The 14329-nt window shown below is 41.6% G+C and overlaps 1 protein-coding gene across 2 annotated transcripts in view; it reads right to left on the reverse strand.

Annotated features, from left to right (window-relative positions):
* Positions 1 to 14329, reverse strand: part of nelfb (negative elongation factor complex member B) — a 122048-nt gene that overhangs the window by 51335 nt on the left and 56384 nt on the right. For both annotated transcript variants that reach the window (XM_072239887.1, XM_072239889.1), the window contains exon 8: positions 4703 to 4798. In XM_072239887.1, coding sequence (XP_072095988.1) covers positions 4703 to 4798 — 96 coding nt within the window. The remainder of the gene's footprint in view (positions 1 to 4702; positions 4799 to 14329) is intronic.

Here is a 14329-nt window from a genome sequence, read left to right on the forward strand (position 1 = left end):
TCCGTATTACCTGATATCCATGGATATTTAATTCCCAATCCTCTCCACCCTGCAACCACATCTCTGTAATACCACTAAATCATACTCCTTTGTAGGCTTAACAAGGTGGGACTAAGGGTCACTTCGTGGCAAATTTTACTAATGGAGAGAACAGAGTTTACCAACTTTGGCTCCAGAGGCTTCGGTGAGAAGGCACCATGGTTCAGGGAGCCATTCAGAGGGGGAAAAGAAGACTAAGATAGTGGTAATTGGGGATGGTATAGTCAGGGGAAATAGACAAAGTTCTCTATCGTAGAAGGCTGTGTTGCTTGCCTGGTGCCTGGACTCGGGACGACTTCTCTGACCTGCAGAGGAATTTGCAGTGGGAGGGGAAAGATCCAGTTGTCGTGGTTCATGTGTGGGTATCAACAATGTAGGTAGAATGAGGAAAGATGTCCTGCTGAGGGAATTTGAGCAGCTAGGGACTAAATTAAAACGCAGAACCAAAAACGTGGTAATCTCTGGATTATGACCTGAGCCACGTGCAAATTGGCACACGATCAAGAAGATTAGAGAGTTAAATGTGTGGCTCAAGGATTGGTGTGGGAGGTGGGTTTGAATTTGTGGGAAACTGGCACCAGTATTGGGAAAGGAGGGAACTATTCCAATCTACACACACACACACCATAGAGGAAGAAGTATTCTAAAGGCAAGAAGACACAACCATGGCTAACAAGAGAAGTCTAAACCAACAAAAAGCCAAAGAGAAGGCTAGTGCTAGTGCAAAAATTAATGGGAAATGAAAGGATTTGGAAGCTTTTAAATAGTGTTCTTTTCCAATCATTCTGGTCAACTCCTCTCTCATGACTCTGTAATTTCCTTTATTCCACTGTAGTACTGATAAATCTGACTTTAGCTTCTCCTTCTCAAATTTCACGGTGAACTCGATCATATTATGATCACTTGTCCCTAAAGGTTCTTTTACCTTAAAATCTCTAATCAGTTCTGGTTCACTGCACAACACACAATCTAGAAATGCTGATCCCCTAGTGGGCTCAACCATAAGCTGCTCTAAAAAGCCATCATGTAGGCAGACTAAGAAATTATCCTCTTAGAATCCAGCACTATCCTGATTTTCCCAATCTACCTGCATATTGAAATCCCCCATGACTATTGTAACCTTGTCTTTTTGGCATGCAGTTTCTATCTCCCGTTGTAACTTGTAAACTACATCTATACTGTTTGGGGGTCTTTTCCCATCAGGGTCTTTTTACCCTTGCAGTTCCTTCTCTCTTTCCACAATGATTCATCACCTTCTGACCTTATGTCACTTCTTTCTAATGATCACTAACAGAGCCACGCCAACCCCTCTGCCTTCTTGCCTATCCTTTCGATATAATAGTGCATTGTTGGACATTAAACTCCCAGCTATAATATTCTTTCAGTCATTATTCAGTGATACCCACAACATCATACTTGCCGATCTGTAACAGTGCTACAAGCTCATCGATCTTATTCCATGTACTGCGCATACTCAATCATAAGAGCTTTACATTCTGTGTTCATCCTTTTCGATTCTGTCTGCCTGTTACGTTGTAACTCATCCTGTTGACTGCGATTTTGCCCCATCATCAGCCTCTCCTTGCTAGGAGTCTCACTATACATTGCCTCTGTTTGTAAACCAACTACCTCATCTTCAGCACTGTCACTCTGGTTCCCATCTCTCCTGCCAAATTAGTTTAAACGCATCCAAACAACCCTAGCCAACCTGCCCGCAAGCATATTGGACCCCCTCAGGTTTAGGTGTAACCCATCTCTTTTGTACAGGTCCTACCTTCCCCAGAAGAGATGCCAATGATCAATTAATCTAAACTCTTAGCACTCATTTACCTGCAAAATTGTCCTATTCTTACCCTCGCTGGCACATGGAGCAGGCAGCAATCCAGAGAAAGCTACCTTGGAGGTCGTGTTTCTCAGCTTTCTACATAGCTCCCTAAAATCTCTCTTCAGGATCTCAACTTGTCTTTCTAAGTCACTGATGCCAATATGTACAGACTTCTGGCTGCTCACCCTCCCCCTTGAGAATGCCATGGACACGATCAGAGACATCCCTGACGTGGTACCAATGCTGTAAAACTCAAATGAGGACAAATAATGAGGGGGAAGGCGACAAGAAAAGTAAAGGCTAACGTGTGATGAAATTTGTGTCAGACATTTATCCAGTAACATTCAAAAATGATTTGAACATAGTAAACATGGTCAGCCCTTTAAATCCAAACAACTTAAAACAGAAAATCAGGAGGGCTAAAAGGGGCTGTAGTAGGGAATAGTAAAATTCATAGCAGGGAATAGTATTCTTGCTTTTGTAGCACAGGAGAGAAGCACAGGAGAGAGTGGAGGATGAGTATGTAGTAGTGAGATTAGGTGGGATCCTACAGGGTTAATACCAGGCAGTGAAAGTCTGTAACATACAGAACCGGCTCAAGCCACAAGCTAGGCTAAAGTAAAATATAGTGAATTCGTGACCGGCTAGTAGCTTAGCAACAGCTTCATAAAACTCCAAGATGGAAGCTTGCCATTCTACATACAAGGTAAAAGTGGACTTGTACACAACTCACTTAGAACATAGGTGCTGATGCTTGACACTGAAAAAAACTTACCTCACTGATGTATACATAGTGCATGTGGGGTAGAGATAGTGTGGGACATTAGATAAGAAATAGCATAAGAGTAATGAGAACTGGATTGGGAAGCATTTGTTCTACATTGAGTGATTTCCCTCTTGATCTCAGCTTGAGATAGTTTGTTCTGAAGGTGAACCCCAGACTTCTTGTGAATTCTTTCCACCTACAGAGACCAAGAAATATCCTTGGTGAATAGGATTCAGGAAAATCCCAAGGCATTTTATGCAAACATTAAAGAGGGTAACTGAGGAGAAAGTAGGAGCACTCAAGGACAAAGGGGATAAGTTAATGGCTGGAGCAAAAAGAAGTGGCTGCTGTACTAAATAAGTACTTTGCATCAGTATTCACCATGGAGAAGGACGTGGATGATGGCAGGTTCAGGGAGGGGTATACTAATGAGGTGGGGGCCAAGGATCTGCTGAAGATCATTTAATTCCAATTCCATTTTCAAATCATTAAGGTAGATAAATCCCCGAGTCCTAACAGATCTATCACAGGCTATTGAAAGAGGTGAGGGAGGAGACTGCTTGGGGCATTGATAAAAATCTTTAGATTCTCAGCTACGGGTAAGGTCCTAGAGGAATAGAGAATAACCAATATTGTTCATTTGTTTTAAAAGGGTAATAAGGAAAATCCAGGAAGTTACAGGACAGTGAATCTTACATAAATGGCACGGAAATAATTGGAGAAGTTTCTTGAGGATAGGATCTACACACATCTCGAGAAGCATAGACTCGTATGTGATAGGAAGGCTTTGAGTGGGGGACATCACGTTACACAAATTTGATGAGTTTTTTGACGAGGTGATGAAAATTATTCATGAAGATAGGGCAGTGGATGTTTTATACGTGGAATTTGATGTGCTTTTTTGGTAGTGACCCTCATGGTAGGCTGATCCAAAAGGCACAAGATCCACAGTGACTTGGTAGATTGGATAAAAAAACTGGCTTAGCCATTTGTATTAAAAAGTCACTTCCACGCAGCTTCACCCTTTTGAATGAATGGTTAAACAGTTCAATTTCTTAGCAAGACCCACAGTTCTAAGTTAAATAAATAATTCACTTCTGGTTACACAAGTAAAGAGTTTATAAACTAAAAATTTGGGCCGGTATCTAAGGAATTATGTACTATTGTTGAAGAGGGTCCACATGATTTTCGTGGATGTTTGTGAAGAAAAAGCATTTCAGGATGTATATTGTATACATTTCTCGGACATTAAATTGAACCTTTGAACATGAGGTTTATGGGAATTGTCCTGGGTATAAAAGGGTTAACATGAGGAACTTTTGATAGATCTCAGCCTGTACTCATGGGGGTTTAGGAGGATGAAGGGGAATCTCACTGAAACCTACTGAATATTTAAAGGTCTGGATAAAGTGGACCTGGAGAGGATGTTTCCAGTAGTGAGAAAGTTCAGTCCAGAGGGCACAATCTCAAAATAAAAGGACATCCCTTTAGAACAGAGATGAGAAAGATTTTCTTTAGCCAGAGGGTGGTAAATCTGTGGAACTCATTGCCACAGACAGTTGTGGAGGCCAAGTTATGGTTGATAGGTTCTAGATTATCGAGGGTGTCAAAAGATTACAGGGAGGATGCAGGAGAATGTGGTCAAGAGGGAAAAATAAATCAGCTATGATTGAATGGCAGAGCAGACTCAAAGAGCCAAATGGCCTAATTCTGTTCCATGGTCTTATGGTTTAAATTATAAATCATCAATCTTTTCATATTTTCAACTTTGCTTTAATGGGTAAATATAATCAATTATGAAAAAATACGCTAATCTAAATAATTATTTCTTCTATAATGTGCTAAGTCTAAAGGTTACTTGACATCAGTCAAAATATCAACATTAAAATTTTAAAGGGCCAAACAGGTATTATATGTTGTCCATATAAAATTTTCCTTGAAGGATGATGTAACATAAGGGATAAATGGAATTTAACATGCAATGTTGTCATTTCAGCTACTCAAAAGTAATTCCAATCACCTATCACCATAGAATATTGTCAATAATCAATAGACTAGATTTCTTAACTTACCATTTTTGGTTCCTTGAACACCTGACTGTCAATCATGTCCCAGGCACCTTGTCCCAGTGAGAGCATTCGCAGCAAAAGGAGGAGGTCTGGACTGTCCTAATAAATTCCATAATTAACAATCTTTGACCAAAATCACACAATGCTGCAGAACACAGGAATATTTCAGGCTACCATTTGCACATACATATTATTAAACAACAGCCTGCATTTTTATAGCAACCTTAGCATAGCCAAGTATCGCACTATCATGTGACAAAAAAAAATCTGAAATAAAAGGAGATATTAGAAACAGTAAAACAGATTGTTCAATTAAGTTTCAAAGGGGAGGTCAAAAGAGAGTTAGAGAGACAGAGAAGAAAAGAAAAAAAATCTAGAATTAATACTCCTAAGACTACAACAAAATCTTCATGGCTAATTCATATTTGAATAAAGGCTCTGCAGTTAAGTAATGGGCTCAAAATTACTTTCATATCCTTTAATCCTAGAATAAAATGCCTCTAAAATTATAGAGATGCAATTATGAGCTTTCCACAATATGAATCATCAAGAGACCATTCATCCCATCACATGCACGATGACCAGTGGGCACCCATTTATACTCACCCCATATTCCACCACTTAGCCCACAGCCTTCTAAGCTTAAACTATTCAAGTACTTGTCTAAATGTTTCTTAGATGTCATTAGCAATTCTGATTCTATCACTTTCCCAGGCTGTGAATTCCAGGGACTTACTACTGGATGAAAAAGGTCCTCCTCATATATTCTCTACTCCTCTTACCTTTTACCCTAAATAAATATCCTCTATTGTTATCCACCTGTGAAATGAGGAAGAGTTTCCTGCAGTCCACCCTACCAAAACCCATAATAGCTTTATGTACCTCAATCATGTCCCTTCTGAACAACATCATCTTATGGGAAAACAGAACTAGCCTGTCCGATCTTGGCATTTTGCTGAAGAACTCCATTTCAAGAAATACAGTGGCATGCAAAAGTTTGGGCACCCCTGGTCAAAACTTCTGTTACTGTGAATAGCTAAGTGAGCAAAAGATGACCTGATTTCCAAAAGGCATAAAGTTAAAGATGACACATTTCTTCAATATTTTAAGATTACTTTTTTTTATTTCCATCTTTTACAGTTTCAAAATAACAAAAAAGGAAAAGGGCCCGAAGCAAGAGTTTGGGCACCCTGCATGGTCAGTACTTAGTAACACCCCCTTTGGCAAGTATCTCAGCTTGTAAACGCTTTCTGTAGCCAGCTAAGAGTCTTTCAATTCTTATTTGGGGGATTTTCACATATTCTTCCTTGTAAAAAGCTTCTAGTTCTGTGAGGTACTTGGGCTGTCTTGCATGCACTGCTCTTTTGAGGTTTATCCACAGATTTTCGATGATGTTTAGGTCGGGGGATTGCGAGGGCCCTGGCAAAAACTTGTGCCTTTTGAGGTAGTCCATTGTAGATTTTGAGGTGTGTTTAGGATCATTATCCTGTTGTAGAAGCCATTCTCTTTTCATCTTCAGCTCTTTTACAGACGGTGTGATGTTTACTTCCAGAATTTGCTGGTATTTAATTGAATTCATTCTTCCCCTCTACCAGTGGAAAGTTCCCCGTGCCACTGGCTGCAACACAAGCCCAAAGCATGATCGATCCACCTCCGTGCTTAACAGTTGGAGAGGTGTTCTTTTCATGAAATTCTGCACTCTTTTTTCTCCAAACACACCTTTGCTCATTGTGGCCAAAAAGTTCTATTTTAACTTCATCTGTCCACAGGACTTGTTTCCAAAATGCATCAGGCTTGTTTAGATGCTCCTTTGCAAACTTCTGACGCTGAATTTTGTGGTGAGGAAGCAGGAAAGGTTTTCTTCTGATGACTGTCCATGAAGGTCATATTTGTGCAGGTGTTGCTGCACAGTAGAACAGTGCACCACCACTCCAGAATCTGCTAAATCTTCCTGAAGGTCTTTTGCAGTCAAACAGAGGTTTTGATTTGCCTTTCTAGCAATCCTACGAGCGGTTCTCTCGGAAAGTTTTCTTGGTCTTCCAGACCTCAACTTGACCTCCACCGTTCCTGTTAACTGCCATTTCTTAATTACATTACGAACTGAGGAAATGGCTACTTGAAAACGCTTTGCTATCTTCTTATAGCCTTCTTCTGCTTTGTGGGTATCATTTATTTTAATTTTCAGAGTGCTAGGCAGCTGCTTAGAGGAGCCCATGGCTGCTGATTGTTGGGACAAGGTTTGAGGAGTCAGGGTATTTATAAGGCTTTGAAATTTGCATAACCTGGCCTTTCCTAACGATGATTGTGAACAAGCCATAGCCCTAACAAGCTAATTAAGGTCTGAGATCTTGGTAAAAGTTATCTGAGAGCTCAAATCTCTTGGGGTGCCCAACTTTTTCATGGTGCTCCTTTCCTTTTTTCCACTCTAAAATTGTACAAAACAAAAATAATACACTAACCTTGCTTAAAATGTTGAAAAGAATGTTTCATCTTTAACCTTATGACTTTTGGAGATCAGTTCATCTTCTACTCACGTAACTATTCACAGTATCAGAAATTTTGACCGGGGTGCCCAAACTTTTGCATGCCACTGTATCCTGATAACAAAATAAACTGCTGAATCTGATGCTGCTTGACCAACTGTGTCTTCCAATAGTTTGTTTTTGCTCCATATTCCAGTAACAACCATATCTGGTGTGTCCCACAGCCTGGTGAATCTCCACAGCACCCTTTCCAGTCCTGCCACCTTTTTAACTCAGTGTGATGATCAGAACAGCACACAACATTTGAGCTGAGATCTGACCAATGTTTATAAAGTTGGAATATAACTTCTCTGCTCTTGTATTCAATGCTTTGACTAATGCAGACCCTTAACTTTGTTACTTAATTCAAAGTTCAAAGAAAATTTGTTATCTCAGTACAAATATGTCACTAAATACAACCCTGAGATATATTTTTTGTGGGCTTACACAGTAAATTTGAGAAACACTAAAGAATTAATGAAAGACCATGGTGCACTGGGGGGGGGGGAGTGTTAAAATAGAGTTGCAGGGGTGGGAACCAGAGTGTCAGAACAACTAGTGGAGAGATTGTGGAGACAGATGCTAAGATCTCAGACAGTCAGAAAACAAGAGGTTGAGAACTGTGTGACTAATGTCCTGAGCTACATAAATTTCAATGCAAGAAGTATTGTAGGAAAGGCTAATGAGCTCAGGGCGTGGATCAACACCTGGAATTATGATATTGTAGACATTAGTGAGGTTTGGTTGCAGAAAGGGCAGGGTAGGACTTGCAGTTCAATATTCTGGGGCTCCATTGTTTCAGATGCAACAAAGCAGGAGGGATTAAAGGAGGAGGAGTGGCGTTACTAGTCAAGGAAAATGTCATGGCAGTACTCAGTCAGGACAGACTGTCAGGCATTACAGGTGGAACTGAGTAATAAGAAAGGTATGACCACGTTAATGGGGCTAAATTACAGACCACCCAATAGTCCGAGGGATTTAGAAGAACAAATTTGTAGAGATCGCAGACTTTACAAGAAACACAAGGTTGTTAGACTAGGCTATTTTAACTTTATCGAGTGGGATTTCCTTACTGTAAAAGGAGTAGACGGGATAGAGCTTGTCAAATGTGTTCAGAAAAGTTTATTTAATCACAGCACAGAAGTCCCAACAAGAGAGTGTGCAATATTTGATCTGCTATTAGAGAGACAGAAGTTTGTGCAAGGGAGCACATAGCATCTAATGATCACAATGCCATTAGTTTCAAAATAAATATGCAAAAAGATAGACCTTGTCTGCAAGTTGAGATTCTACATTGAAAAGGGCCAATTTTCATGGCATCTGAAAGGATCTGGCAAGTGTGGGTTGGGACAGTCTGTTTTCTGGCAAAGACATACCTGGTACGTGGGAGGCCTTCAAAAAGTGAAATTTTGAGAGTACAAAGCTTGTGTGTGCCTGTCAGAATAAAAGGTAAAGATAACTGGTGCAGGGAACCTGCATCTTGAAGAGATACTGAGGCCCTGGTTAAGAAAAAAAAGACGGTGCATTGCAGCTATAGGCAGGTAGGAGCAAATTAGGTGCTTATGAATTACAAGAAATTGCTCTAGCAGACAAGGTGAAGGAGAATCCCAAGGGATTTTACAGATAATGTTAAGAACAAAAGGATGGCAAGGTACAAAATTAGTCCACTGGTAGATCAGAATAGTAACTCATGCATGAAGCCAAAACGGATGGCTAGATCTTGAATGTATCTTTTGCATCTGTATTCACACAGGAGATAGACACAGAGCCTATAGAAGCGAGGGAAAATGGCATCAACTTCATGGACTCTATAGATTACAGAGGAGGATGTGTTTGCTGCCTTGAGGCAAATGAGGATGAATAGATCTCCAGGGTCTGACAAGGTGCTTCCTCGGATCCAGCGGGAGGCAAGTCCAGAAATTGCTGAGGCCCAAGCATAGATATTTAAATCATCCTTAGTGACAAGTGAGGTACCAAGGATTGGAGGATAGCCAATGTTGTTCCACAGTTTAAGAAAGGCTCTAAAACAAACCAGGAAATTATAGGCTGGTGTGCCTTACATCAGTAGTGGGAAAATTATTGGAAAGTATTTTGAGAAATCAGATACATAAGTATTTGGATAGACGTGTCCTGATGGCTTCATGCATGGTAGGTTGGGTCTAAGTTTTGCAAGGAAGTTACCAGGAAAGTCGATGTCATCAGCATGGACTTTAGCAAGGCACTTGACAAGGTCCCCCAGAGGTTGGTCAAGAAAGTTCAGTCACTTGGCATTCAAAATGAGGTAGTAAATTGGATTAACGCAACACACATAAAAGTTGCTGGTGAACACAGCAGGCCAGGCAGCATCTCTAGGAAGAGGTGCAGTCGACGTTTCAGGCCGAGACCCTTCGTCAGGACTAACGAAGGGTAAATTGGATTAGACATTTGGTTTATGGGAGAAACCAGAGAGCGGCAGGTCAGGAGACCTGTGACTAGTGAAGGGCCGCAGTGATCAGTGCTGGGTCCGTTGTTGTTTGTCAACTATATCAACGATCTGGATGATAATGTGATTAACTGGATCAGATTTGGGACAGCGAGGAAGACCATCATAGCTTGCGGCGGGATCTGGACCAGCTGTAAAAATAGGCTGAAAAATAGCAGATGGAATTTAATGCAGTTGTGTGAGATGTTGCACTTCACTAGGACCAACCAGTGTAGGTTATCAATCCATTACAGTGAAGTAAAAGGAACTACAGAGATATGACAGGAGTTGGCCAGAATTGATTGGAAAAGAACACTGGCAGGGATGACAGCAGCACAGCAATGGCCGAAATTTCTGGAAGCAATTTGGACGGCACATGATATATACATCTCAAAGAGGAGGAAGTATTCTAAAGGCAAGATGACACAACTGTGGCTAACAAGAGAAGTCAAAGCTTTTGAAAAAAAACCACAGAAGGCAACTGAAATAGTCATTAAGAAAGTAAAAGATGGAATATTAAAGTAATATTAAGTAATATTAAAGATGTACCAAAAGTTTCTTCAGATACAAAAAGTGTAAAAGAGAGGCAAGAGTGGATATTGGACGGTTAGAAAATGATGTAGGAGAGGTTAGCAAGGGGGTCAACAAAGTGACGATGAACTACATAGAACATTGTACATAGAAATTTACAGCAAAGGAGAGTGTTCTTGTACTGGAATTAAAGCAATGTGCCAGTTTTCTGCCATGGGGAAATCAGAGGCAAGCCTAGGGCAGGATCATTTGGGAGTTCAGGTTCACTGCAACTTGACCACTCTGAATACAAAACAATTGCCTGTCGAGTCCTGGAGAAGTGGCAGCAGCTCAGCGAGATGACTCTTGTATAGGTACCGTTTGGTCAGCTATTGCGGAAGGGAATATGGTTCAAGTTAAAAAAACAAAACACCTTGCCATACCTCTCCTGCTCAGAGAATGGAACAAACTTGTGTTGAGGAACCAGGTTCTATAAAGGGTCATGTCTCCTCCAGACAGGCCTTGGCATTCCCAGTTGGTTTTGCCTGAGAAGCATCAGGGGATTGTGATTTAGGTCATTTGGGGTTTAACAAGGCCTATGATTTGGTCCGAGATCAGTTCTATTGACGCTGAAAGAAGCCTGAGGTCAAAGAATACCGTAAGTCATGCATTCAATGTATTTGGAGAAAGACACTACCGACGGAGGTTGCTCCATTATCCCATTTAGAGAGTGCGGGGCCACTTGATCTAGTAGGTGTGGATTTCACCTCCAGAGCTGATTCCAGCAACACTGCGATTGTCTTCGTTATTACTGATCACTACACCAGATATGCTCAGGATCCGAGGGCATCAACCGTGGCCATAGTGTTATGGGAACAGTATATTCATTATGTACTTCCAAGATGGATACATAGCGATCAGGGAATGGATTGTGAGAGTAGGCTCATACTTGAGTTATTGGGCATGCTTGGAATAGAGTTGAGGACTATGCCTTACCACCCTTAGGGTGATCCTCAGCCAGAGAAGTTCAACTGGACATTGCTAGACATGCTTGGAACCCTGAATATCAGTAAGAAGAACAAATGGAGTCAGCATATTGAGTATATAGTCCACTTCTACAACTGTACACAGAATGAAGCTACTCAATACTTGCTATACTATTTAATGTTTGGGTGCGTAACAAGATTGCCTGTAGTTTTGAGACTGGTGGGGAAGACTTGCCACAGAAGACCTATCTTACGTATGTGTCTGACATGAAGAAGGAATTGCAAATTTATGAAATAGCGGAAGTCTCTGCTGCCAAACAGAATCAAGGAAATGAGGAGATATGATCAAAAGAATAGATTCTCCCATCTGATACCCGGAGACAGAGTTCTAATAAGGAATTTGGGGCTACCAGGGGAGCATATGCTGGCTGACTGCTGGGTGGCTATGCCTTATGTAGAGGAGAGTCAGATGCCAAATGTGTGAGCTTTCCAGGTGAAGCCAGAAGACGGGAATGGCCCTGTCAAATTCTCCACAAGAACCAGCTTTTACCTCTAGGACAAGAGGTGTGTGTTGACCCAGAGCCTGACATGGACTCTACACCTAGCAGGAGGACTCTGAGGTGAAGTGGGAGATCAAAAGGACAATCAGTGGAGAAACCTGAAAGAAACCTAACCGCTGAATGCTGCATGGATTCAGAGGACAAGGAAATGGGAGTGTAGTATATGTTACCTTATGCAAACTCCCCAATAATTGATGAGATTCCCAAACCTCCCCACACCGACTTGGATGTAGTGGGAAGAATTAGCAGTGGACAGGCAGACTTGCAGCTGAACAATGAAGGGAAGTTGGGCTCCAAAGTAATTGGGGATGAAGCTGAGCTCAGTCAAGTGATAGGAGGACCTAGGTTGCGGAAGGCATGAGTAATAGATAGGGAGAGGCATCTCCAAGGTGACAGGAAGGATCCCAAGGAATGTCTGAAACTGAAGAAGTGGAAGGTGGAATAAGGTGGTCTCAGAGTCAGGAAAACCCCATGTAACCCAGGATAATTAAAACCAAAGATGTAATGTTAGAAAGTTCCACCTGCAGAGGGATGAAAACAAGGTTTACCGATTTTTAAAAAAGAGTATTTTTTTATAACGCTATGCGAGGGCAGAGCAGCGCTGGACACAGATCGAACAAGCAGAGAAACACAGCAACGATTTCAAGCTGAGGACATCAACTGTTAAAGAGTGGAAAATGTAGTGAGTAGCTTTACCCTATTAACTTGAAAACTTCAAGGTGCAATGCCTGGAGGAGAGACAATAGCGATAAAAGATTTATTGAAGCTACAGCTATAACATGCAGCATATAACGAGACAATATCGGCAGAGACCAGTGCCCAAAATCCCTACCGTGTAGTTGGGAATTAGTTCTGTAAAGTCATACCAAGGGATTTGGTCAAATTTTTGTACAAGTTTGTGAACTGACTTTCTGTTATGTATGGGTTAAGATTTTACTGCTAATGTTGTAGGGTATTTCATTTAATGGCTTTCTGTAGAAGCTGTGTGATCTGCCGGTAGTCTTTGGGTTACCGTTAAAGACAACGGGTTGCGATACATAGAACATAGAAATTTATAGCACATTACAGGCCCTTCGGCCCAAAATGTGTCCATCATGTAACCTACTCTAGAGACTGCCTAGAATTTCCCTAGCACATTGTCCCCTATTTTTCCAACCTCCACGTACCCATCTAAGAGGCTCCTAAGAGACTCTATTGTATCCGCTTCAACCACTGCTGCTGGCAGTGCATTCACGCACCCACCATTCTCTGTGTGAAAAACAGAGGGCATAGTTTTATGGTGCTTGGAAATAGTTATTGAGGGGATGTCGGGTGTCCCCTCAATAACTATTTCCAAGCACCATAAAACTATGCCCTCTCGTGTTAGCCATTTCAGCCTGGGAAAAAGCCTCTGGCTTTCCACACGATCAATGCCCCTCATCATCTTATACACCTCTATCAAGTCACCTCTCATTCTTCATCGCTCCAAGGGTAAAAGGCCAAGTACACTAAATCTATTCTCATAAGGTACGCCCTCCAATCCAGGCAACATCTTTGTAAATCTCCTCTGCACTCTCCCGATAGTATTTACATCCTTCCTGTTGTGAGGTGACCAGAACTGAACACAGTACTCCAAGTGGGGTCTGACCAAGGTCTTTTATAGCTGTAACATTACCTCACAGCTCTTGAACTCAGTCCCATGGTTGATGAATGCCAACACACCATAGGCCTTCTTAACAACACTGTCAACCTGCGCAGCAGCTTTGAGTGTCCTATCGATACGGACCCCAAGATCTCTCCTATCCTCCACACTGCCAAGAGTCTTACCATTTATATTATATTCTGTCTTCAAACTGGACCTACCAAAATGAACCATGTCACACTTATATGGGTTGAAGTTCATCTGCCACTTCTCAGCCCAATTCTGCATCCTATCGGTGTCCCACTGTAACCTCTGACAACCCTCCAGACTATCTACAACACCCCCAACTTTTGTGTCATCAGCAGACATACTAGCAAACCCTTCTACTTCTACATCCAGGTCACTTATCAAAATCACAAAGTGGAGGGGTCCCAGAACAGATCCCTGCGGAACACTACTGGTCACCAACCTTCATGCGGAATATGACCCATCTACAACCACCTTTGCCTTCTGTGGGCAAGCCAATTCTGGATCCACAAAGCAAGGTCTCCTTGGATCCCATGCCTCCTTAATTTCTGAAGGAGCCTGGCATGGAGAATCTTATCAAATGCCGTAATGAAATCCATATACACTACATCCACTGCTCTACCTTCATCAACGTGTTTTGTTACACCCTGAAAAAATTCAATCAGGCTCATTAGGCACGATCTGCCCTTGACAAAGCCATGCTGACTATCCCTAATCAGATTACATCTTCCAAATGCTCATAAATCCTGCCTCTCAGGATCTTCTCCACCACTGAAGTCAGACTCACTGGTCTGTAATTTCTTGGATTATCTCTGCTCGCTTTCTTGAACAAGGGAACAATATTTGCAACCTTCCATTCCTCCAGTACTTCTTCAGTTCCTATTGATGATGCAAAGATCATCGCAAGAGGCTCAGCAATCTCCACCCTCGCTTCCCACAGTAG

The sequence above is a fragment of the Mobula birostris genome, chromosome 22, assembly GCF_030028105.1.
Source record: "Mobula birostris isolate sMobBir1 chromosome 22, sMobBir1.hap1, whole genome shotgun sequence".
NCBI classification, from domain to species: domain Eukaryota; kingdom Metazoa; phylum Chordata; class Chondrichthyes; order Myliobatiformes; family Myliobatidae; genus Mobula; species Mobula birostris.